General features: G+C 36.7%; 1 protein-coding gene across 1 annotated transcript in view; it reads left to right on the top strand.

Annotated features, from left to right (window-relative positions):
- SLC44A1 (solute carrier family 44 member 1) overlaps positions 1-25,741 on the top strand; it is a 97,977-nt gene extending 72,236 nt beyond the window's left edge. The window contains exons 11-16 of the mRNA XM_008068896.2: positions 313-469; positions 1,122-1,205; positions 9,080-9,217; positions 18,030-18,266; positions 20,323-20,403; positions 23,371-25,741. Coding sequence (XP_008067087.2) covers positions 313-469; positions 1,122-1,205; positions 9,080-9,217; positions 18,030-18,266; positions 20,323-20,403; positions 23,371-23,394 — 721 coding nt within the window. The 3' untranslated portion in view covers positions 23,395-25,741. The remainder of the gene's footprint in view (positions 1-312; positions 470-1,121; positions 1,206-9,079; positions 9,218-18,029; positions 18,267-20,322; positions 20,404-23,370) is intronic.
- Positions 25,742-26,431: the final 690 nt, after the last annotated feature.

Consider the following 26,431-nt stretch of genomic DNA (forward strand, 5'->3'; position numbering starts at 1 on the left):
TCTGTTTTCTGATTGTATGATTAAATCCATAAGTACTTACTAATAAGAGCATTCAAAGCACAGTGTTATTTAACTTTGAGTATTAGAGCATCAGAACGCTGTGAAACTACTATAGAGCAATGACACATTAATTTTATATAGTACATCTGTAACATTTGTATTAGTTAATAGATTACTTGGCCATTTTTGTCATAAGCTCAAATAAGAACAATAAACTGATTTTTCTCACTGCATTGTACTCTAAACCATACCTGTGTTTCCATCTTGGTATATGCTTTGTTTTAATTGTCTTTTTGGTCGTTTTTAAAATAGGGATAAAAGGAATTTGCCATTTACACCCATTTTGGCTTCAGTGAATCGCCTTATTCGTTACCACCTTGGTACGGTGGCAAAAGGATCTTTCATTATCACGTTAGTCAAAATTCCACGAATGATTCTTATGTATATTCACAGTCAGCTCAAAGGAAAGGTAAGGGGCTCTCTGTGGGCACATTCCAGACCTTAGTACTGCATGTGGTAAAGCACCCAAGGATGTTAAATCCAAAGTTGTAAATAACTCTTCAGTCTTTACCAGGCAGAATCCAGCCCTTCTCCCTTATCTCCCACTCATGAACGTTATATGCTCAGACAAAATTCACTGGTCACTGAAAATATCCCGTGCTGTGCTTCTTCTATGTTGATATACACACTTTCCTCCTTAGCCCTTCTTCCCTATCTTTGATTGTGGGAATAACATGCATTTTAACATAGTTTAGCTCAAATGCCACCTCTTTCTAGAAATCTTTCCTGATGCCTTCCCTTTCCCAAACAATGTTGTCTCTTTTTGTTCTCTACTCTCATAACACTTAATATCTATACCATACTCTGATCCTGTCATTTAAAAAAAATATTTAGCCTTTTTTTTGCTTTTACTAGACTGTAAGTTCCTTACTGGTCTTATATACCTCACTATATCCCATAAGCAATAGGTACTAAATAAATGTTGAATTGAACTGATTAATAGGTGGGTAGTGGAGGCGTTGAAGCTTTGTGATTTGTAAATTTTTAATTTTTCTAATGTTCGAAGTCTTCTATGTGACAGTTTTTAGTTTTTTAATTATTTCAATTTTCTCCCTGTCCAGGAAAATGCTTGTGCACGATGTGTGCTGAAATCTTGCATTTGTTGCCTTTGGTGTCTTGAAAAGTGCCTAAATTATTTAAATCAGGTAAAATATTTTTAAAATATATCGAATATTCCTTTTAAAAGATGAATTCATTGTTTCTTCTCCCAAGATAAAATGATTCAACCTAACTGAAAGATTTTGTTTTTCTTGTGATATTGCTCATTGTACCTTTATAATGTATATTTCAATCATATCCTTATTTTTAAAAAAATGTATATACTTACTAAGGATCATTTTTATATTAATTTTAATACATAGATAAAACATCATTAGGGTTAATTTTTCAGGAAAGACATTTTAATCTTATTTCTTAATTTCCATCCTTTCATATTTTCATTTCCTCTAAGCATCTGACTATTCTAGTTGTTGTTATATTTTAATTTTTTAAGATGTTATTTGAGCAACTGTGCTTGGGAACCTATAATCTTAGCTCTTTGGGAGGCTGAGGCAGGAGAATTGCTTGAGCCCAGGAGTTCAAGACCAACCTAGGCAACATAACAAGACGTCATCTTCACAAAAAAATAAAATAAAAAAATAAGCCAGGCATGGTGGCATGTGCCTGTAGTCCCAACTATCAGGGAGGCTGAGACAGAAAGATCACCTGAGCCCAGGAGGTCAAGGCTGTAATGATCTCTGTTCATGCCATTCATTGCTCTCCAGCCTGGGCAACAGAGACCTGACACTCAAAAAAAAAAAAAAGTTATTTAAAAGCTTAAATTTAGTGTTAAGCTGTTGTGACACTTAATCCTTTTTTGCAGCTGGCTAGTATCATTCAAACTAGTGTGCTCTCTATGCTGATACTTTTTTTTTCCCCAATTACTAAACATTATCATATTTGCCTAGGAGACATTATCAAAGGAAGTGCTATTTGTAAAGCTGAATGGAAGAGTGCATACTTATGGGATAACAGGTCTTAGGGAATTGGGTCCTCTGTCTTTCTGTATCTGAGAATCTAGGACTCCCTGTGGAACACTTCTCCCATCTTTCCTTCAACTTTTTTTTGCTATCTTTCCATCCCCTGAAAATCAATTCTAATGTATTGATGTCCTCTCTTGATAGGCCAAAGACAAAATTGACTTTCTCTCCATTTACTGCTAAGTGATTGAAAAGTAGCATCACTTTCTATTCACTCGAGGGTTGTCAAGCAATGATAGTCCTATGGCCATAGTAGTAAGCATGCCTGGACTTCACTTTATTGGGGTTCCATTGTTAATATGAGAACGTAGTTATGTTTCATTAGCAAAATACATTCTTGTAGAACATAATACTCTCTACAAATGTACAACTGTTTGGAAGCTTATTATTAACATAATTAGTAACAGCCATAACATCCTGAAAAATTATGTTCTTTAAAATTGGTTTGGAGCCAAGTCAGCCTTATCAGAAAGTTAATAGATATACTAAAGATTATCATCATTACATTTTTGTACCCATCACTAAGTAGCTTATCCTCAGAGAGTCATTCTAAGCCCACCTCTCTAGTCTCAATTCCTGTTGCCTTTCCCCAGATATGTTTTGCAGTTTCCCACATGTACCTGGAATAACTTCCCTTCAACACCTGACTAGCTCCTATTGAGTCTTAATGATTCTGCCCGAGCATCACCTCCAAGAAGCCATCCCTCTTCCTCTACCCGCTCCGCTAAGCTACCAGCACCAGTTTATACCTCTGTGAAAACACTGAGAACACTATGTTGAAATTATCTGTTTGCTTCTTTACCTTCACCTTTAGACTTCTAACTCCTTGGAGGCAGGACTCTTATTTTTATTTGTCTCTTCAGAAGCCAGCCTAGTGCCTGGTACACAGTACATAGTCTTTTAAGTGTTTTCTGAATGAATTATTAGTTATATTAGTGAATATTTAGATTCAAAAAGACTATCAGGATGAAATAAAACTGTAAGAAGGAATCCATAAAAGAAATGTGCAGTTTTACTAAAGGAAGAAAACAATTCACATGATGTCAATAACCAGGTGAAAAAAAGAATTCGAGGTGTTCAGCATATCCCAAGCTAAACATTAATCATTTTGTATGAACAGTCCTGAGATGCTGGTCTCTTTTGTATAGGCTTTGTCCACTTTGGATCTTCATTGTGTAAGCTGATGTTTGAGGTTTCAAGTGGAGTATTAAAATAGTAATAAATCAAATGTGAGCAAAGGTTTAGGGAAAGCGAGTCTGAACTCATACTTAGTAGTTCTATTTAGGAATATGAAGTGCTACAGTGTGGGACTGATCACCTGCGGTGCTTCCTCTGCTCACAGGAAATGCCACATTTGAAACAAGGTCAACACAACTCTGTAAGGCAGTCATTATTTCCCCTATTTTATAGATGAGAAAATTGATGGCAGATCATGTGACCTAGATGTAAAAGATGTTTTCAAATCTAAGTTTGCCTAGCTCTTTCCGTTTTATCACACTGCCTCCTGTATAAGTTTATACACATTTCTGAGTCAACATAAAGAAAACAAAAATATAGTTTATTATAGAGAATATGCAAACATCTCAAATTTTTATGCTTCATGCTGTAAACTGAGACAAGTGATGGTTTTAAAGAAAATCTGTTTAAATTAAGATCTGCAGCATACTTTTAACTCTTAATGACCTTTAAAAACTTTAAGGATTGAGAACAAAGCTGGATAAAACCTATGGTATGGACTTGACTTTGTGCCCTGTCTTAGTCTGTTTGGGCTGCTGTTACAAAATACCATAAACTGAATGACTTATAAACACCAGAAATGTATTCCTTATAGTTCTGTAGCCTAGGAAGTCCAAGATCAAGATAGCAGAAGATATAATGTCTGGTGAGGGCTCATTTCCTGGTTCTTAGATGGCACCTTCTCACTGTGTCCTCACATTGTGGAAGAGACAAGACAGCTTTCTGGGCACTAATTTTTTATGGGCACTAATCACATTTATGAAAGCAGAGCCCTCATGACCTAATTATCTCCCAAAGGTCCTACCTCCTAATACTATCATCTTGGTGATTATGTTTCAACATATGAACTTTGTGAGGATACAAACAGATCATAGCATGCCCTCCTACCCCTCAACCCAGATTAGAAAGTAATAATTGTAACTACTCTTTCCCTTATTTATAAAGATCACACACAGAGTTGCATATATTCTATTTCCTTTTCCTTGCATTGCTTTCTAGATTGCCCCTACTAAGTGAATCATCGTGTAAATATCTTAAGAGAATTTCTAGGTCCTTCAGTAAAGAAAGGAAAGAAATTAGGAAAATTTTGGAAGCTGTGATCTGGGACAGATGGCCTAACCCTCTGCCCTAACATGTTTTCTTCCACATGTGACCAGTACTTTTTCACTATGTCTTGTCACACAAAAGTACTACCAGAATCACTTGGGCTAATAGACATTCTTTTTTTTTTTTTTTTGACTTGGAGTTTCACTCTGTCGCCCAGACTAGAATGCAGTGGCATGCTCCCAGCCACTGCAACCTCAACCTGCTGGGCTCCGGCGATCCTTTCACCTCAACCTTCCAAGTAGCCGGAACTACAGGCACATGTTACCATGCCCGGCTAATTTTTGATTTATTGTAGAGATGAGATCTTGCCAAGTTGCCCAGACTGGTCTTGAACCCGCGGGCTCAGGCAATCCACTAGCCTTGGCCTTCCAAAGTGCTGGGATTACAATCTGAGCCACAGAGCCCGGCCACAGACATTCTTTAAAAGAATTCCTGGATGGTGATCAGTCTTTATCTTGCTTCTGAGGGTTGAATATTCAAGACTGTGTCTTATCCAAGCAGATGCTGGGTGTGGGCTAAATGTTAGTCAGTAGTGCCTCTCTGTGGGCAACTCAGGATAAGGAAGGCTGTCTGAGAAAAAGGTAGGTGGACTCTAAAAATCTCAGCTAACGAGTCTGCAGAAAACTCAGACCAGTTATCAGGGAAAGCCACAAATGACTCAGAACTTCTTGAGAATCTTAGCATGAATTCTTTTAGACTAGGAAATAAAGAAAAGGGGAAATTTCATTGGCAGCTGTGATCTGCAGTACATTTTTCTTCCTAAAGAGTTCTTCTTGAAGTTTATCTTCTACCCTTGGAAGTGGGTGATAGAACTTAAAAAATACCCACCTACTTTTTTTTCGGTTAGATTGAATACAGAGGAATTGCACTCATCTGTGGGAATATTGTCAAAAAGGCTACATATCTATGAGTACATCCTACCCTACCCCCAAACTGAGGACTGGAGAAAAGGAATTATTGCTACTTCATTCCTTATCTACAAATAAAGAGACTTCTGCTCTAAAAGCAGATGGAATAGGGCAGGGTGGGTGAGAAGAAAGAAACAACAGAAGAGGAATAATAATTCTCAAATAAACTGAAGTTTCCTGAACATTAATGAGGGTAACAATAAAGTTTGGATAATTTAATGTGGAAGTGTTGGGCTTTCTCCTGGAATCAACTGGTCTGATGACAAAGGAGAGAGGATCTTGCTTCTGTCTCTTTCAAGGAAACCCATCGTAAAACTGCAAAGGTTAGAACATTATGGTTAAGAGTGGGCTGTTCTTCATTTGGGGCTGGGGGTAAAGTCTTTATAAAAGTCTTGATTCTAGACTTTATAAAGCTATTTAGCCTCAGGATACATCTCATAATCAGCCTCTATATTTAATATGGTAGGCCATTTTCTCCTGAAAGACTGTTTTAAATCACTGACTCATTAGTCTCCTATTTTAGAATATGGGAAATAAAGGTATTTCTCTTCAGGGGAGTTGTATCTCAGATCACTGAATACCTTAGTCAATTGAAAAATACTAAAAGATAGGAAGTCGCAGAGGAAATTACTAAAACTTTAAAAGAGCAAGTGTGGTGTTTCAAATAGGGTAAAAAGGTGGGTTCCATAGACTGTAAATGTAGTTGGTATTGATCCTTGACAATACTGTAGAATAGGGATGAGAAAATTTGTTCTGTAAAAGACCAGAGAGTAAATATTTTTGGCTTTTTGAGCCATACAGTCTCTGTCAAGACTGCTCAGTTCTGTCATTGTAGCATGAAAGCAGTATCAGACCGTATGTAAACAAACGAGTTCAGCAGTGTTCCAGTAAAACTTTATTTACAAAAGTAATCAGCAGGCCAGATATGGCCTGCAGGTGGTAGTTTGATCACACCCTACCCTAGAATAAATTGTTAAATGGATGTTTTTGTAAGCGCTTAGGGAACTAGTGAGAACCAGGAACCGATCTGTGTTTTTTTGAGAATAGGTCTGGCAGGGGCAGTTCCTTTCCATCGTTTTTTAACAAGGTTACTGTTATAAAAGATCAAATGTACAGTTTATTTTTACTTCATTGAGGCACTTGGCAGAATATTTCAAAAGAAGCTTTTGTGGAAGATGGGAAAAAATGTGGACTACAGCAGTTAGGTAGTTAACTCTTTGGTGTCTGCTATCTTTTAACTGATAAGAAGCACTGACAGCTGACAGTATAAGGGAGCAAGCAGCAAAAGAATACTAACAGAAAAACTTAACATAAGATTTCCTTTTTTTTTTTTTTTTGAGTTGGAGTCTCACTCTGTCACCCAGACTGGAGTGCAGGGGCCGCTCCCGACCACCGCAGCCTGACCTGCTGGGCTCCGCGATCCTTCTGCCTCAGCCTTCCAAGTAGCTGGAACTACAGGCGTCCGCTACCATGCCCAGCTGATTTTTTGATTTATTGTGGAGACAAGGTCTTGCCAAGTTGCCCAGGCGGGTCTCGAACCCGCGGGCTCAGGCAATCCACTCACCTCAGCCTCCCAAAAGCGTGGGATTACAGGCTGAGCCACCGAGCCTGGCTATGATTTCTTTAAGATATTTTATATATTAGCTTTTGAGATTTTAAAGAACCTATAAACAGCATAGTAATGTATGTATGCTGATAATAAATTACTCCAATTTATGTGATGGAATTCTATACATTACAATGATACAGTATTTTTCAAAGAGTACCATAATTTATTTCCAACTGTTCCGTTACTAAGGAAAGTTTAAGAACCACAGGTGGTGACCTACTCAGTAAGTACTCTTGGCTCTGAAATGTTCTGCATTTTTATTCAATGAATTTAATCAGATAATGGCACATTAAGTTTCTGATAACTTAAACTTCATCTTCATAACGGATTTCCAATAACTAACAAACATTCGATGAGAATATTCATAAATTAAAGATTCTCTGTTTTTGGCTCAGTGTTTAAAACTTTATAGACAACACAGTATAAAGTAAGCCCTTTTTGTTGTGCAGTTTTCCAGCAATGTCAACATTTTGAAGCCACTGACAATTTAAGTTAGCACTAAACCAAAAATTCCTCAGGACCAAAAGTTTTAGTCACAAAACCCATATACTTCCTCTTCCTAGGAGTCAGACTTATTTGATGTTATAATACTTATTCACATTTCCCAGAAAATGTCAATGCTATTCTACAGTGCAATATAAAAAGAAAAAAAAAATCAGAGTCTGTGACTAGTAGGTCAAAGAGGACATGAGCAGCAAAAGCAGATATAACTGATTGAAAGTATGTCAGCTGGAACTCAGTATTTTAAAAGACAGAAAGCTCACCTTAATCTGGCCTAAACAAGGGAGAGAGAGAGAGAAAGGGGGAGAGGGAGGAGAAAGGTGGAGCAGGGTCTTAGAAATGTATTAGCTTCTGTAATGAAAAGCTCAGAAATATGACCTTTTTCCAATGATGCAAACATTATCACCAACTTTAAGTACCTGGTTTGTCTCTGTTCCGACTTCCATGGTGTTGGCCTCACCCTCAGTTTAACAGTGTGACTTTCAGCAGCTATTTCCAACAACTGTGGCCATTCATATCCTTACACCTTTCAGGAGCACCTATGGAAGAGAAAGGAAACCTCTTTTTCCCAGAAGCCCAGGGAACATGCTTTACTTTCATTGACTCTGATTAGTTTATATGCCAATCCTGAACTAATCATTGTCTCCAGGTGGGTAGAGTATGCTAATTGGCTTACACCAGTCAGGGATCATCCCCAGAGCTGGAGATAATGTCAGCCCCACTCAGACTGAGATAGGAAGGGCTGTTTGCTCAAAAGTGGTTTGGGGTCCCGCTCCTAGGAGAGGGAGGGATATAAAATGCCAGCCAGGCAGCAGACTGCTGCCTAACTACAGGAGGCATGAGAAGCGATCGCTTAGAAGAAAGTCGTCACCAAGGAGGAGACGGTGGATATTCCAGATAAAATAGCACAGCAGTCTGCTTTTGCCCATACCTGTCTCTTCAGCTAGTAAAGTATCACTGAAATGGCTACCGTGCATCACTGATGTTTATAGTAATGACCCTGAGACATCTAGGAATGATTAAATTATGTCTGATTTACTGAGACAGGGAAGAAGCTAATGGATGTTAGAAAGCCTTGTGTGTGTTAATAACAGTGTTTTTAAAGGACCAAAACTAAGTCAACTGGAAAGTTCCTTTTACCCTATCAGGTTTTTGTGTGTGTGTGTTTTTTTTTTTTTTAAGGTTGAGGTCTCACTTTGTCCTCCAGCTGAAGTACAGTGGCACAAACACAGCTTATAACAGCCTTGACCTTCCAGGCTCCAGTGATCCTTCTACCTTAGCCTCCCAAGTTCCTGGGACTTACAGGCATATGCTACATGCCTGGCTAGTTTTTTTGTTTGTTTTTTGTAGAGACAAGGTCTTGCTATGCTGCCTAGACTGGTCTCAAACTCTTGGGCTAAAGCAGTCCTCTCACCTTGACCTCCCAAAGTGCTAGGATTATGGGTGTGAGCCACTGTGTCTGGCCTAGGTATTTTTTTTTAATGTCTCATTTTCTTGTGCTCAATATCAATCTGTACCTCATTAAGGCCATGTGTTTTGACTGAAATATTTTTAAAAGCTGTGTATTAACGATACATGGTTTGTCCTAACAAAATAAGCTTGAGTTATTGATAAAAATAATGCTTTTGCTTTTTTTCTAGAATGCATACACAGCCACAGCTATCAACAGCACCAACTTCTGCACCTCAGCAAAGGATGCCTTTGTCATTCTGGTGGAGAATGCTTTGCGAGTGGCTGCCATCAACACAGTGGGGGATTTCATGTTATTCCTAGGCAAGGTAAGACCAAGTGGTTTTTCTGAAACAGACAATAAGGTTTTGCATATAGATATTTGCTCTTTTATTTTAAAAAATATCTAGCCCACCAAAAATCTAAAAGTAGCAATGTATAATAAGCACTTACAAAGGCCTTAATGTGTGCCAGGCATTATTATAAGTACTTTACATGTGTTGTACTCATTTAATTTTCATCTTCATTTTACAGGGAGACTGAGGGATAGAGAGGCTAAGTAGTTTATCCACGTTTTTCCTTACGTGTTTTGAACTGTAAAGAGTTAGGAAATTGTCTGCAGAGTAGTTAGGGATACTACATCTGGAACGTGACTGCCTGGATTTAAGTCCCGGCTCTGTCATTTACAGGTGTGTGATCTGAGGCAGGTTACATAGTCTTCTGTGCCTCAGTTTGCTAATCTGTAAAATTGGGGTTATAACAGTACCAAATTCCTAGGGTTGTGAGGATTAGACTGGTTAATACACATATCTAGGACAGTGCTTGATGTATTGTAAGTTTTCAGTGAATGTTAGAGGTCATCATTATTGTTGTTACACTATTATATATAAGTCCCTTTAAAATAGAGGTGTTAAGCCGGGCTCCGTGGCTCAGCCTGTAATCCCGCGCCTTTGGGAGGCTGAGGTGAGTGGATTTCCTGAGCCTGTGGGTTCGAGACCCACCTGGGCAGCGAGACCTCATCTCTACAATAAATAAAAAAAATCAGCCGGGCGTGGTAGCGCATGCCTGTAATTCCGGCTACTTGGAAGGCTGAGGCAGAAGGATCGCCGGATCCCAGCAGGTCGAGGCTGCGGTGGCTGGGAGCGGCCACTGCACTCCAGTCTGGGAGACAGAGTGAGACTCCAACTCAAAAAATAAAAAAATAAAATAAAATAAAATAGAGGTGTTCGGAAATGGGACTTGTACTTTCCTTAGAAGAGTCAAAGAATGATCTTCCATATGATCGAGCGATCCCTCTCCTGGGAATATGCCCAGAGGAACATGACTCACTGTACCAAAAGATACCTGCACACACATGTTTATTGCTACACAATTCACAATAGCAAAAACATGGAACTAACCCTGTTGCCCATCGAAAGTGAACTAGATAAAGAAAATGTGGTACATACCACATGATGGAGTTTTACACAGCCATAAAGATGAACAAAATCATGGCTTTCACACCAACTTGGATGCAGTTGAAGACTATCATGCTAAGTGATCTATCACAGAAACAAAGAACTGATTACTGCATGTTCTCACTCATAAGCGGGCCCTGAATACTAGTCACGTTAGCCCCAAGTATGGAATGGGCAATCACTGGGCACTGCTGGGGAGGGAGGGAGGGAGGGAAGGTAGGAGAGAGAAGAGCGATGAGCACATGACAACACTAAGGGTACCTGGTCCATTACCAGGGGGAGTGAGGGCCAGCTAGAAGCCCAAACTTCACCTGCTTGCAGCCTACTCATGTAGTAAATTCTCACTTGTACCCCCTACTCTATAATAATCTAATAAATTTTTTAAAAAAGAAGTATCAAAGAGAATTTACTCTATACTATTAAAATCTTCAGAATAACAGATGCATTCACTAGATTACATTATATCTGAATTTTAAATCCTGTAGTACTCAGAAAGGTTTTTTGTTGTTGTTTTATTTTTAGATTGGGAGAAATAATTTATTTAAAAAGTAGATTAAAGAGAGAAAGAGAGAGGGTGAATCCACTTCTCAAGGGAGTGGAGGTGGTCAGGCGTCTGAAAAAAACGTGGCCCCAAAAGTTTTAAAAATGAAGTAAAGGACTTATAACACCCCCACTATAACCAAATAACTCATCATCTCATATAGTCCTTCCCAGTATTTTATATAGACTTCTATTTCTTCAGCATAACAATCATAGCATCCATACCTGTCTATCCTGCTCCTTTCACTTTACTTCATAGCATACATTTCCATCTTGCTTTGCTACTCACAGGTACTCATCATCATGGTAAATATTCCACCACATACTATTCTTTTTTTTTTTTGACTAGGAAAGAGAGATTTATTAAAGGAAGGATTTGTCTTAAAGGGCACAGTGGGCAAGACAACAGCAAGAATGTCTGCTGTCTGTGGCCCAAAAGCTGTTCTTAAGCATTCTCTTACTATTGAACACTGACTGAGGTTGCTCCAGCTACTGTGCTTTTAAAATGTTTTGAAAAGAAAAAATATTTGGTATGGAGAAGCATAGCACTGTGTAGTTTGAAGTGAACAGGTTCTTAGGCAACTGTTATCGGAAGAGAATTAAAGATAAAACTGTACAGATAATCATTTTGAAGATTTGCAGTTAAAGGTACATTATGACTTGAATTTGCTCGTCACGTTTTTACATAAGAGGCAAAAAAAATTTTTTTGAGTTGGACTCACTCTGTCACCAGGCTGGAGTGTGGTGGCACGCTCACAGCTCACCAAGCCTCAACCTCCTTATTCAGGCAGTCCTTCTACCTTAGCCTCCCGAGTAGCTGGAGCTACAGGCACACACCACCATGCCCAGAAAATATTTTGATTTTTTTTTTTTTTTGTAGAGACAAGATCTTACTCTGTTGCCTAGACTGGTTTTGAATTCCTGGGCTCAAGCAGTCTTCCCGCCTTGACCTCCCAAAGTGTTAGGAATATGGTGTTAGCCACTGCACCTGGCCAGAGAAATTTTTTTTATAGTGAAGATAGAATATGCTAATTCATGTCAAGGGCTGAAAACAGTATCTGACACTGTTGTTAACTTATTATTTATATGCTATACAGCTGATTTAGAAAAACTTCAGGGTCTTTGTTTATTTTTATTTTTGTTTAGATTTATAATTTATCTAAACAACTTACAATAAATGTATATATAATAGCAATTTTTAAAAAAGAAGATAAGTCATTTAGCAGAATAAGGGAGAAAATTGTATCAAGTGATAATATCTGATGATGGTGATGGTTTTAGTAAACTCTGATTCAGGCTCTTGCTGGGCATTAGCACTAAGTAAAGTGCTTTAGTTAAATATCATATCTGGTCCTCCCTTGTAAGGTAAGCTACTACTATTATCCTTATTTTCTAGTAGAGGAAACCAAAGTTTAGAGAGGTAATTACGTTTACCAAATTTATAGAACTAGAATGTGGCAGAACAACAGTTCAAATTCAGGTCTGACTTCTAAGTTATTAATCACCATGTGCTGTAACTGTCTCAACTGACATTAAATTTGCCCTTGGACCTTCCTTTTATTTAAAAAAAGCTTTTTATTCAGCAACTCTGATAATGATGTAATGGTGAATCACTCCTAGAAACTGTTCTAAATATAGAAAAATACATCACTATTTCTAGTAGTGACCAATTGTAAACCATCTATTGCCTAACAATAAGAAAATGTTTTCCTAACAATAGGAAACAGTATTCACTTAAAAGATATTTTTTATTAAGAGTTTCTTTTTATTTTTGAATTGGAGTCTCATTGTCACCCAGGCTGGAGTGCAGTGGCACAGTCACGGCTCACTGCCGCCTTGACTGCCTGGCGTCAGGCAATCCTCCTGCCTCACTCTCCTGTAGCTGGGACAACAAGTGCGTGCCATCACACCCAGCTAATTTTTTAATTTTTTGTGGAGACAAGTTCTCACTGTGTTGTCTAGGCTGGTCTTGAACTCCAAGGCTTAAACAATTCTCTGTCCCTGGCCCTCCCAAAGTTTTGGAATTATAGTTGTGAGCCACCACACCCAGCCAAGAGTTTATAATATGAAGGAATGCATATAATATGATAAATGAAAAAAACTGAGTAAAACTATTTGGCTATCAATACTATCTAAAATGTGTATAAGAAAAAGAATGAAAATTAAAATCTCAAGATGTTAACAATAAATGCCCTTGAATATTGAAAATATGGACAATTCTAAACTCCGCATCCCCACTTTACCATAGTAAGACACTGTTCTCTATTGAATATGCATCCTCTTATAATGAAAAATATATAGATGATAAAATATGTTTTCAAATTGGCTTTGAGTTTTCAGATACCTAGTGACCTGTCAATTTTTTTTCTTTAGGTTTATATATCCTTTTATTCATTTAACAAATATTTGTGGAATGCCTACTGGTAATGTGCGAGGGGCCATTATGGGTGCTAGTTATATACTGATCGACAAAGGGAATTTAAATCTAGTAGAAAGGCGGTTTTGTATCCCTCTTTCCACTTGGTGTTATGAGCATTTCTTGTTTCATTAAAACATTTCTAACTGTGGTTATACAATTGCATCATTTTTCTAATCAATCCCCTGGGGTTTTTTTTGTTTACAGTTAAGTTGTTCAAAATTTTTCACTAGTCTGAAGTATGTGAACAAATTCTTGCCCACATCAATACTTGCTTCCTGAGACCAGAATCCTAGAATTAGAATTTATTGGGGGTTCTTGATGTGCATTGCCAAATTGCTTTCTAGAAAGTTACATTTTTAATAATATTATAAATATTCCATTATTAAAAATGACCTTACAAAAAATAGAAGAGAAATGCATTTTTTTAAATTGAGAAATTCAAAAACAAAAATAAGAGGAAAAATTCTGGGTGCTGAACGTATTAAGATAAACATTCTTTTTTTTTTTTGAGTTGGAGTCTCACTCTGTCGCCCAGACTGGAGTGCAGGCCACCGCAACCTCGACCTGCTGGGCTCCGGCAATCCTTCCGCCTCAGCCTTCTGAGTAACTGGAACTACAGGCACGCGCTACCATGCCCGGCTGATTTTTTGATTTATTGTAGAGATGAGGTCTCGCCAAGTTGCCCAGGCGGGTCTCGAACCCGCGGGCTCAGGCAATCCACTCACCTCAGCCTCCCAAAGTGCTGGGATTACAGGCTGAGCCGCCGAGCCTGACTAAGATAAACATTCTTTAGTTTTCCTTTTTACAAATATATCATAATACAGTAAATCTTTTGAAAAGAGTTTCTTTCATTACAATTGCATGGCTACTAGTGTGCAGAAATAGTTTTCGATCAGGTAGTTCAACTAAATAGATCATAATAAACACTATATTGACAGTGTCAGGAATGAACTTTTAATACACATAGCAACTTGAATGAATCTTGAGGGAACTATGCTAAGTGAAAAAATCTAATCCCAGAAGATTAATACTGTATGATTCCATTTATTCAACATTATAGAAATGATGACCTTATGGAAATGGAGAATGGATTTGTGGTTGCCTAGTTAGAAATGGGTTTGGGCGGGGAGGAAGTGGAATAACTATAAAAAGGCAAAGTAAAGAGTTCCCATGATAATAGAAATGTTCAGTATCTTACTGTATCTAAAACGTTAGTATCCTGGTTATGATACTGTTTGTAGTTTTACAAGATGTTACCTTTTAAAGGAACTGGATAAAAGGTGCATCAAGTTCCGTATTATTTTTTAGTACTGCGTATAATTCACAGTCACCTCAGAATTTTTAAATTTTTAAAGCCCTGAATTTAAAAAGACAAAGAAAGACAATGTCATAGGTTCCATTTCTGTGGAGCTCTAATAAGTTTTCATGGAATGGTGAACTAGATGTGGGAGGGACCTCAGCTCTTCTAGTTTAGTGGCTTGTAACCTGTGATCACTGACCCATAAGGTTTTCCTAAAGGTAGGAATAGAGATTTATGAACTGTTTAAATATTTTTAAGTTTAAAAGATATTGATATTTGCCCCAATAAGGCTATCCCAGAAAAACCCTAAAAATCTCAAGTTTCATTTCTTTTGTGTGAAACTTATTTTACCTCTACTTGATACTGCCTTTTCTCACACTAATTATATCTTCTAGTTGACAATTTATTTGACTTGGATTAATAAAAAGTGAGAAAATGAACTATTACATATAAATGCTACTTTTATTGATAAACAAAATCTTTCAAAATGTAGGTTCCTTTATGGGCATCGTAAATGAAGGGCTTATGATGGCAACAGAAAAAGGGAGGGAGGGAGAAACATTGCCAAGTATTGCATTAAATGCTTTCATAATGCTTATTTTAACAATTGTCAGATGTATGTGTTATTGTGTCTCTTAGTGATGAAAAAACAGACTCTGAGTGGTTAAATGAACTTGCTTAGAGTTACAAAACTAAATGCTAATTCTGTAATTCAAACCTACATCTTTCTGGCTCCAAAATAAACATCCCTTCCTTTCAGCTTCTCACATTCTATTCTAATCCTACTCTATGAATCTCTTTTACTGTATTTCCAATAATTTATGCTAAAACAAAAGTGTCTGACCTTTTTTTTTTTTTTTTTGAGAAGGGAGTTCACTATATTGCCCAGGATGGTCTCAAACATCTGAGCTAAGTAATACACCTCAGCTTTCCAAGTAGCTGGGACTATAGGTGTGTGCCACCGTGCCTGGCTAAGAGTGTCTAAACTTTTAAAATCGTGCATCCTATTATTAAAAAAATAAAAAGGCTTGAGCACAGTACCTCAACGTATTTACATGTATTTATTAATGACATATGTACAGCTATTACTAGTATATGCATTATAGGGCACACTAAAAAATTTTTAAATGTGTGAGAAATATTAATAGAAGTCTCAGATGACCCTGTTAAATATTCTCTAAGATGTGTGTGCCCTACCATGGAGATCACTTATTTAGACCCAGTACTTCTTGAGACAGGCTGTGGACTTTATCAGTACCTGGGATGCTTTTAAAATGCCACCTATTGGGCTTTATCTTGGATCCAGCCAACTAGACTCTCTGGGGTTAGGACCCAGGAATTTGCATTCCTAGCCTTTCTATCATTTGGGAACCATTCATGTCTCCTCTGCTTGAATAAGTGTATGACACTCTTTCATCAAATGTGGGAGTAGTTGTTACTTTAAAAAAAAATGGGGGGTTAAATATCACTAGTTGTTGAAGTTATTTCTCTCATGACAGTATCCAGTATTCCATATCAGTAGCTTTTTGTCTCTGTATCTAGTTTGTTTGAGCTATACCTTCTTCCTGTAATCAATTGACTTTGCCATTAACTTATAATGACATGATGAGAACATAAAGAACCTCAGTTCTCCAATAGGGTGGATGTGTAGGAGTAACTCATTCCAAAATTGAAGCCAGAAGAGTGGAAGAAAATGGATATAATTAATTATCTGTGGAAATCACCCTAGAAAACAAGTCACTATAAGAGAAGATTAATGACGACCCAGTGGCTCATGCCTGTAATTCCAGTACTTTGGGAGGCTGAGATGGGAGACTCGCCTGGGAATTTGAGATCAGCCTGGGTGATGTAGTGCGACCCGCAAAATAAAAAAGTTAGCCAGGCATAGCGGTACATGTCTGTAGTCCTAACTACTCAGGAAGCTGAGGCAGAAGGATTGCATGAGCCCAAGAGGTTAAGGTTGCAGTGAACGATGATCATGGCACTGCACTCTAGCCTGGGTGACAGAGTGCAACCCTGTCTCAAAAAAAAAAAAAAAGATTATTGCTAGGAAAATGTGAGGGGAATCTTCCAAAGCTTGTAAGACCCAGATTTGCTTTCTGGAAACATCTAAGAGAGGGATCAATTTATAGCTTAACAGTGTATCGTATAATGCATTAATTTAAGATGATGGTGACTGAGAGACACTTTGATGTTGATAAATATTGGGAACAACGCAAAAGAAGAATTATCGATCTGCCGATCCTCAGCGTTAGACATGGAAAGGCTACCGTGATTCTAGTGCACTCTTTTCTCCTTTATTTAAAACCTGATACTAAACCAAGTAAAGGGATGGATAGGAGTGTGTCTTGGATTCAGTATAACCCATTACTGCTGTGTATCCGTATCCAATTATTTGCAGAATTTTTATCTAGAAAGAGCACTGGAGTTGGCATCATAAGACCATTATTTTAGTGACATCTGCTCTTTTTTCTACTCTGTGACATTGGCCAGGTCGGCTAGCATCACTGAGCATCATTCTCAATCTATAAGATGGGGATGATCATGTTTGCCATAAACTATTTGTAGGGCTATTGAAAAGCTGAAATAAAATGCATCTTAAAAAAACACAAAAAATTTAAAGTGCTGCATGTGAGATGAAGCATCAGAGTAGGTGGTTCTTGACAGTAAGCAAATTAGATGTTTTGGGCAACCTCTTTCTTCACAGATAGTCCAAATCTAAACTTTATGGCAAATTATATTAAATTTACCACATATTCTATGTGAAATGGTAAAATATGAAACAGAAAAAGTTCTAAGAATGGAGATAGTTGTTGCAGCATTATTTATATCTGAAAACAGTATACATTTCCAACAGTAGAAGAATGGTTAAATAAATTTTAAATCACCCATGAAGTGAAATTATGTAGCTGAGTAAATATTTATGATGCATTTGTAATGATACTATAAATATTAATGAAAAGCTTTTAATGATTTGTTTATGTAACATCATTTCACATATATGTGAAAATGCTTAGAAAAAATGCCTACCAATACCCTGAGATATCAATAGTTTTTTTCTGAGCTCCAAGAAGGTGTGTGATTTTGTTTTAAAATATGCATATATCTATCTTAAAAATTGCCACTGATTCTAAGCAGGTTCAGTTTTAGGGAACAGTGTAAATTTGGAAAACATGATTATCTTTACTGTAAACCAAACTCATTTAAAGTATGATTTTTTTTATTTAAAGTATGAGTTTTAAAAGATTTATATGTATATATGTATAACTCTGTATATGTGGATTATACTCTCTAACTTGAAATGGAATGGCTTTGTGCAGCCATCATTTATAGATAGTGAAAAGAATTTGAATCTGCAAATGATAAAGAAATAGTGGTTTTTTCCGGCAGGATGCTAAATGTAGTCTTTGTTCTGTCTCCTGCAGGTGCTGATAGTCTGCAGCACAGGTTTGGCTGGGATTATGCTGCTCAACTACCAGCAGGATTACACAGTATGGGTGCTGCCTCTGATCATCGTCTGCCTCTTTGCTTTCCTAGTGGCTCATTGCTTCCTGTCCATTTATGAAATGGTAGTGGATGTATTGTTCTTGTGTTTTGCCATTGACACAAAATACAATGATGGGAGCCCTGGCAGAGAATTCTATATGGACAAAGTGCTAATGGTAAGTACTTTTAATGCCCTCTACTGCTTTAGGGATAAAAATATTAACAAACATCTTTTTTCAAAAAACTTCTCTATATGTGATTCATTCTGTATGCAACTGAGTAATTCAGAATTAAACCAGTAGCACTCACTCATGGATGAGGCTGGGCCTTCTAGCCCTTGAATTGGAACGTTGGGCCACTGATATGCTACGTGCCTTTTCCTAAAATGGGGCTCGAAGACCAAAAAGTCTTATGTCCCGGGTCATAGTACCTGCCTGTCCTGCTTCATCCATCACCATTACAAGCGTTATTGCTGTCGACCCAGTTAAAACTCATCATCCCAAATATTGTAGGCCAAACTGTAAGCATCTTGTAATGAATACACGATAACTGACCCATGACTGAGAGAGTGTATTATTTTCCATTAGTCAGGATCTGAACTGGATCTGAACAGGATCTGAACCCATGACTGAGAGAGTGTATTATTTTCCATTAGTCAGGATCTAATACAGGAAAGTTGCTGAGGCTACATACTAGTAAAAAAAAGGTTTTTTTTACTAGTATGTAGCCTCAGCAACTTTCCTGTATTAGAACTTCAACTAGAAATTTCTAAAAATTTGAAAACCATATTAAAATATTCTAAGTAAATAGAATATTTCTAAATATTCACCAATGTTAAATGCTACCAAATTAAAGATGCTTTTTAATAATAGTACTTTGCTATTAAACTGTGAAATATTTCTGGCCCCAAAATGAGGACTATTAAAGACTAGATATTATACACTGAAATAACAAGTCATCTTCCAGGAGCATGTTTTATCCAGTTAAATCTAAAGTAGGTATATTAATAAGAAAGCTAGATTTTTTTTTTCAATAGCAAAAATTCCAAATGATTTAGCTGACCTATTTGGTGTTTTTCTGAGAACATCAACTAAATTTTGGATTTTTTTTGTTTGTTTGCGTTTGCGTCTCACTCTGTTGCCCACGCTGGAGTACCGTGGCCTGTTCACGGACACCACAGCCTTGATCTGCTGGGCTCAGACAATCCTTCCGCCTCAGCCTTCCAAGTAGCTGGAACTACAGGTGCACGCCACCACATCCTGCTAATTTTTTTTATTTATTGTAGAGACAAAGTCTTGCCATGTTGTTTAGGCTAGTCCCAAGCCCTGGACTCAGGCAATCCTCTCGCCTCAGCCCCTAAAGAGTTGAGATTGCAGGCATGAGCCACCACATCTGACCTGGCTATTTTCTTAATTAATTGCCATAATGGAATCTTATCTGTGAGCATTGCATCTCCTTTGTGATTAAAGCATTTAAAGGAAGAGTTTGTTATTTTCCTTAAGCCACTATCAAAAGCAGAGCAAAAAATACCATTTTTGTCCCTTCATTTTTTTTTTCTGTAAGAATGGTGAGGATATTTAATAAAGAAGTGTTCCATAAACTTTGACAGAATAGAAATGTTTCCTTTGGGGCATATTCCCATTTTGACTGTTTCTAACCATAGTTTCTGGTTGATATACCCTGTCTTCCTATTTTATGCAGTTATCCTGTGGCCAGATAGACGTTTCATTAAAAAAAAAAAAAAAGAATGGTTTAGTTAAAAAACAACAACAACAACAACAAATAGTGTTCTGTGCTTAGCAGTATTTATGCTTTCTTTTACACTTCTAGGGTTATTTTAAAATGGAGACTTGTGGAGTAACATGTTCTTATTGTTTCATTTAACCTTGATATGGAGAAAATCAAATGATATTCTAAGTGTGGGGGAAATAGTCTTTTTAAAATGTTAGGTATTTTCTTTTCCAGATAGAACTAACATTATCTCTTGGAGCCTTAGTGAGATTGTCACAATGAATGGATGGAAAGAAGATATTTTAATCAACGGATTGCAGTCCATTCCTACAAAGATAGCAGCTCTCGTGTGTGATGCAAAATATTTATTGCTTTGTTTTTAGGCTATACATTTACCAAGACTGAGTCAAAAATGTAAATGTAAATGTTCCTTAGAATTCATCTACCAACTGAAATCTGAAAGGATCCAAGAATTTATGCGATGTGGTCCATTTTTTGCAGGAGTTTGTGGAAAACAGTAGGAAAACAATGAAAGAAGCTGGTAAGGGAGGCGTTGCTGATGCCAGAGAGCTAAAGCCGATGGTAGGTGGAGATGAGGAGGTGGCCGCCCTCCAAGAATTTCACTTTCACTTCCTCTCTCTCTCTGTCTTCACTGACTGCACTTCTTCAGGAGAAGCTTTTGTTATCTGTATCACGCAGGACGTGCTGCTCTTTCTGTTTGTGTGCTTACCCATCACTTGGATGGCAGAATTCTTGTCACAACTGAGACCACCTTCTGTAAAAGCAAGCTGAAAGGAACAGCGTCTTTTCAGTGCTCATGGGGCCAGGGGATGATAGTTTTGTCCCTAAGGTAAAACTACTCGTCCTCTTGTTTTCTTTTTAACTGTCACTGTTTAGCTTTCATCACAGTGAACATCTGAGTGTACTGGTCAAAACTGACGGATTGAGTTTTATTATTTTGGAAGGTGATAATAGCAATTCCTTTCAACTTGCGAAAATTCATATTTCCCCTTTAAAAAATATTGTTCTGTTTACATTGCTTTTTCCCTTTGCTGACTTTTTCTTCTGTTGCCTAGGTTGTACGTTCTTTGTTTTTTAAGCTATTTTTTGGTAGCAAATGAGGCTGTTTCTATTAACACCCACATTCCCACTCAATAAGACAACCTAGTCTTCTCCCAGCTTAATTGTGAGGATAAATTATCTCTGGTCAGTGATATATTTAGATACAGATACAGCTTTAGATACACACACTGGAAAAAGCAACTTAATCAGTGTAAGAGAATCCTGAGTTGCTTTTCCCATAGAAATTCTTACTGTAGCATCACAACAGATGTCTGTAGCATATATCAATCTAATTACTTCCTAATTTAAAAATATATTGTTTTGAAATACATTAAAAGTAGCATGTTTATTTTCAAATAATATGTGATTGCCTACATTTAAAAACTATTAATTTTAAACAGTGTGCCATCTGATTGCATATAATGTCCAAAAGCGTGAGGTGAGGACTTACTTTCTTCCTTCTTACACTCTAATAAATGGTCTGATTGATAGGTTTCCAGCATAAGAAATGCATGGTATAAAACAAGCTTATTTAAGTATGTAAGAGTAAAAGAAATAGGTTCACTTATGGAAGGAAGCAGGAGAGCTAATTGAATATGCAAAATAATTGCATATTTGATCCAAATTAAAGCCTCAGCAAAATATTTAGATATAAACTTTCCTCTGTAACCCCTTCCAGTGCCTATTTTGGTGTTACTCTTAAAAGCATGAATGATTATAAAGTCAAACTTAAATGTTTAGATGTCCAAAGAACAGATCACTCTAATCATAAGCAAAAGAATGTAGCATATCCATACAACTCTTAATTTTAAGTGTGCATCATTCAGAAATGGCTTGCACAAGTAAAGGGGAGTTCATCAGCAATCTTCCCAGTCAGGTCCCTTGCCCAATCTCCCTGCCTTCTTTCTGTATCCCTCTTACTTCACATAGGGCAAGAAGGGCAGCAGAGAAAATTCTGCCAACTCTCTGGTAACATGGAGAAATGAGGAAGGCTTCCTTATTTCTACTACCTAGTTGTCCTAATTGTTCAGGAAATAAAGATTCCAAACCTAAAACTTAAAAGACATAAAATCATAAAATATAAACCAACCTTTTCCCCCTTTTCTGTCTTTCTGGTGAATGATGCTTTCATTAAATCATTCTTCAGTAATAAAAATTTAAAGAAAGGGAAAAATGTTTGCAGATTGAAGACTAGCTAATTTGGCCATGAATTGGCATGTATTTCCATAGTGTTCTTCACCAAAGAGATGAATTGTAGTAGACCAGAATGCAAGTATACCTTCCTTACCTTAACCCCTAATTTATTGGTGATAATCCTAGAATTGCCTATATTGTGTGGCATTCTACCAGAAGCCACAAATTTTAGAAAGAGTTTTTTCGCAATAGTATTTTTAGTTTTGAAATAGTGTCTCATCGCAAACAATTCATTCAAATCTTCATTTAGTTTTTGCTTTCATTTTATGTTGTTCATCAATTCATTGCTTGCAGATTAATGGCAAAAAACCTTCTGCTGTGTCCCAAAATACATCTTCTATGTGCATTATTCTTCTGGTACTTTGGACATTGTAGCATTGAGTCCCTAAGAATGATGTTTTAAATGGTTAAAAACTGTTAAAAGACAAGTGCAAAATGTTGCTTATAGAATAGTTTTATTTTTTAAGCACATCTTATCTCCTCTTTCACAACATGCATGATTAGAGTTGACCCCTACTATCACCATTCCCTCGCATGTGTTTCTAAAGAATTATCTGAGAAACTCCCCCCCCACCAAAATTTTGGGGATTGGTAGAATTTAGAATTGCTTATTTGTATTTGCATGATTCAGTTTGACATATTATTATCTTAAATGAAAGTTCTATCAAAGAGTATCATGCCTATTTTGCAATATCTAGACGTATTGTTGCTATTTGAATTTACCATCTTCCTCCTTAATGGGATATTTTGATTTAGAGTTCATTTTAAGGCTATAAAATAATGCTTAGGAGAAAAAGGTTTAAAAAAATTTTTTAATGGTATCGTTGAACTATATGAGAACTTCTAGTTTTGTCCTTACACTTTCTCTTGAGAGATCCTCACTAGTTAAGGAAACTTTAAAGATTTATGACTTCTTTTTATGATTCTTTGAAAGGGATTTTAGAAAATTTTACCAAATATGATGAAGAGGTTTAGGAAGGAGATATTTCTGGCTGTCTGCTTGCTATCACATAGGAAAGAACTTACAGAGGAAAGGGAGGAAAAAACCTGGGCACTATAGGAACATGACTAGAGAAGTATACTCTGCGCATCTGAAAGGTGATCCTCATGGAAACGTGACTTTCAGCACTCAGAAGAATTTCAGCCCCAGGAATAGAGGTTCAGGAGAGAAGAATTCTCAGTCCATCTTGCCCTATTGCTGTTTGTGACTATGTGTATATCTGTAACATCATTCATGATCCCCTTTTAATGGTAATTGTCTAAGATTATACTCTGTATGACTTTGTTTTCTAGGCTTCGGGAGCAAGTTCTGCTTGAACCTAGCCGACGGTTATGGAACCCATTGACATTCCAAAACAATATATACACATAACTATGTATTTGTGTGTGTGGGTGTGTGTATATATGTATATGATGTATATACACACACACACATAATCAGCCAAAATCAGAGAAAAGGAACAGGGATTTAATACCTTTTTTATGCTTATTTTTGTCAAACATGTACTCCTTTCATACGGGTGGCTTTTACAAGGCAATTTCCGTCATTTAATGTTTTCAATTGTAATTGTCTTAATGGAAATGTTAAGATTCATATCTGATTAACATTTTTAATAACTTAGAGAAGATTTTAACTTTTATTATTTAAAGTTGGTAAAATTATTGTATCAATTTCTCTGTCTAAAGTTTATTCAGGGGTGATTTCCCTGCGGTATGTATAAAATCAAGATCTTATTTTACTGATGCATAAGTCCTAGTGGATCAAGACTAGGCATATGCTTTCTGATAAATAAGGAATTAATCCAATCAGTTTCCCCCAATCAAAGAAGCCATGTCATTTTACTTTTAGAAACATACAAGTGGGCCCAATGTGGGAATTTTCATAATAGTTCATACATTTGTCAGCCAACATTAAAAGGTAACCAATTCCTCAGGTATTTGTAGTTTACCCTAACACTTCCTTAAAAGAAAGTAGGTAAAAAAGAAAAGGGTAGATAACCTTTCTTATGCAAACTTTTTTCTTACATTTTTCTTTCTTTCCTTTTTGACTTTATTTAGTAGCATCCTCCACACATTTGTGTGCCTGATTTGAAAGGAAGCTGGGGCACCCAGCGAGTTTAGCCTATAAGTTTCTGTGTATTGATTTGAAGAGTCAGTAATGCTGGGAGGAATATATAGGGGACAGAAACATGGAAGGTAAAGCATTGAAAATTATGGTGCTTGGGCTTCTGCTTCCGAGAAACTTCAGTGGCTTAAGGTTAAATGGCCATTTTATTCAAATGCTGTAAAATCTGAAAACATGATGGCAGGTGCTCCTCTCCTTGGCAATTCATTGAGTATCCAGAGTTCTACAATGTTTAACTGAAGAATTGGTTAATGTTTTGATCCTCTAGTGTGAATGTTCTTTTTGTTTGGGGGTGGGTTTGGGTCTTTTTTTTTTTTAATTCCTAAAGCTTACCAGATATGAATGGCTAATATTCCATTGTTCTGCTTATTGTAATGGTGAATGCTTTAAAAAAAAAAAAAAAAAGTGTAATTTGCTAAGAATAATTCATGATCTGTTTATGCGATAACTCCTTTTTGTTACAATTTTTTTAAAAAAAGCTATTTTTGTTAATGTAAAGTAAATATTTCAGAGCAAATTTTTTAAACTTATTGCACTAACTACAGGCTCTGTACAAAAAAATTAAAAAAAAAAAAAAGCCTCAGCATTTTATCATTCCATGGAAGAGGAGAATCTTTTGAAAGAAAGCATTGCCTCCTACCAGAATTAGACTGGTATTATGGAAATGCATACAATTAATGTCACTAGGGCTTAATAAGCAGCTGTTTGCTAATGTGCTTCCTTTCAAAGGGTTGGACCTTTAATTGCTGCAAAAGGTAAATTGTATTTTTTTTTTAAGTATTGGTGTTCTTTACTCTAGCTAGGCTAAAATTTGCTAAATGCCTGGGTTTCTTTTCAAAGTTCATGTAATATTTCTGACTTTTCAGAATATTTGCAATAAGAGTCTGGATTTTTTTAAAAAGAAAAAACACACACACGAGAGCTCATGTTTTAGCAAGATCTGGGAAACCAACATTGTGAAAGTAGCTATTTTGAAACAATTCTCCAGAAGTTAGCATCTAACATCTAGTATTGCCAAACAATATCACTGTACTTTTTTATATCATTTGAAATGGAACAAATACAATTATGTAACTAACAACTGTCCAAATAGGTGAGAGAGCAGATCATGTAAAAAAAATTCAGAATATCATCTGTTTCATAGCCACACAGATTTTCAACATTCAGAAACATTGGGAACTAAATTTAGAATTGGCAAAAGTCTAAAAGATGGGTATCTAAACAGAAGACATTCCAGGAGCTAGCTATTTTAGGAGGTGTCCCTTCAAAGTGACCTGATGGAAGTCTTGAACTTGGAAATTAGGTTCTGCTCACTTGGACATCCCTGCATCATGGACTCTTGCTGCTCCTTGTTCCATATGCTCGCAATCTCAGCTATTTGGAAACCACCAGGAATGCTTTCTAATTATCATTTGCAACTAGAACTGTAATCAGAAAGAAATTTTGTATTTTTGTATAACTTGATTGTGTGCCATTTTATATAACAGGTCCTGTTTTACAAATAAATTTTGTTTTACTAACATTGTGTTTAGAAATTATGATCTATGTGTAACCATGTCATTTGAGTTCCAAATTAATTGCCAGCTTGTTTTCCGTAAGTAAATTCATGTGCCATATAGATATATGCAAATATGCATATATATTACACAGGCACACACAGAGATATTTGATATATGGAATATTACTCTCATGTGAGATTTATTCCTTTGACTAATTTGATGAAGCCTCACAGAGGCTTTTGAGCAATATTTAAATATGTTGAGGTTGTGTTTGGATATTCCTGCTGCCTCTTTCATTCATTGCAAGTCATCCTTCAGCTAGCTATGGGCTGCCTTACTGCTATGCGCTCACTGCTTCCATCTTCTGCCCAAGTGAGAAGAATAGATGAAGAGCAGAAATTATCTGTGAAATGTGGATACCTGAATAACTTTATAACACATTGATTCTGTGTTGCGGTTTTTGTCCTTTTCCGTGGTGGATCTTCAGAATTGCATTCAGGGCTCACATTTCTAGAGTTATAGGTAGGGTCCTCTGTTGTCAAAGGTGGTGGTGACCACAGTGTCATGGTTTCTGCCATAAGATAATTAAAGTTCTGGTGAGTAATTTAGACCTTCTAGGCTCCTGCCTCTAGGAGATGTTATGCCGTAATGTAATCTGGAAGAGAAAAAGTTCTATTTCAGTGTAAATCCAGGAGACCCACCTTCTATGAGAGGTGCACCAGTAATAGTA

This window comes from Carlito syrichta, unplaced genomic scaffold (assembly GCF_000164805.1).
Source record: "Carlito syrichta isolate Samal-C Ts95f unplaced genomic scaffold, Tarsius_syrichta-2.0.1 Scaffold311632, whole genome shotgun sequence".
Lineage (NCBI taxonomy): Eukaryota > Metazoa > Chordata > Mammalia > Primates > Tarsiidae > Carlito > Carlito syrichta.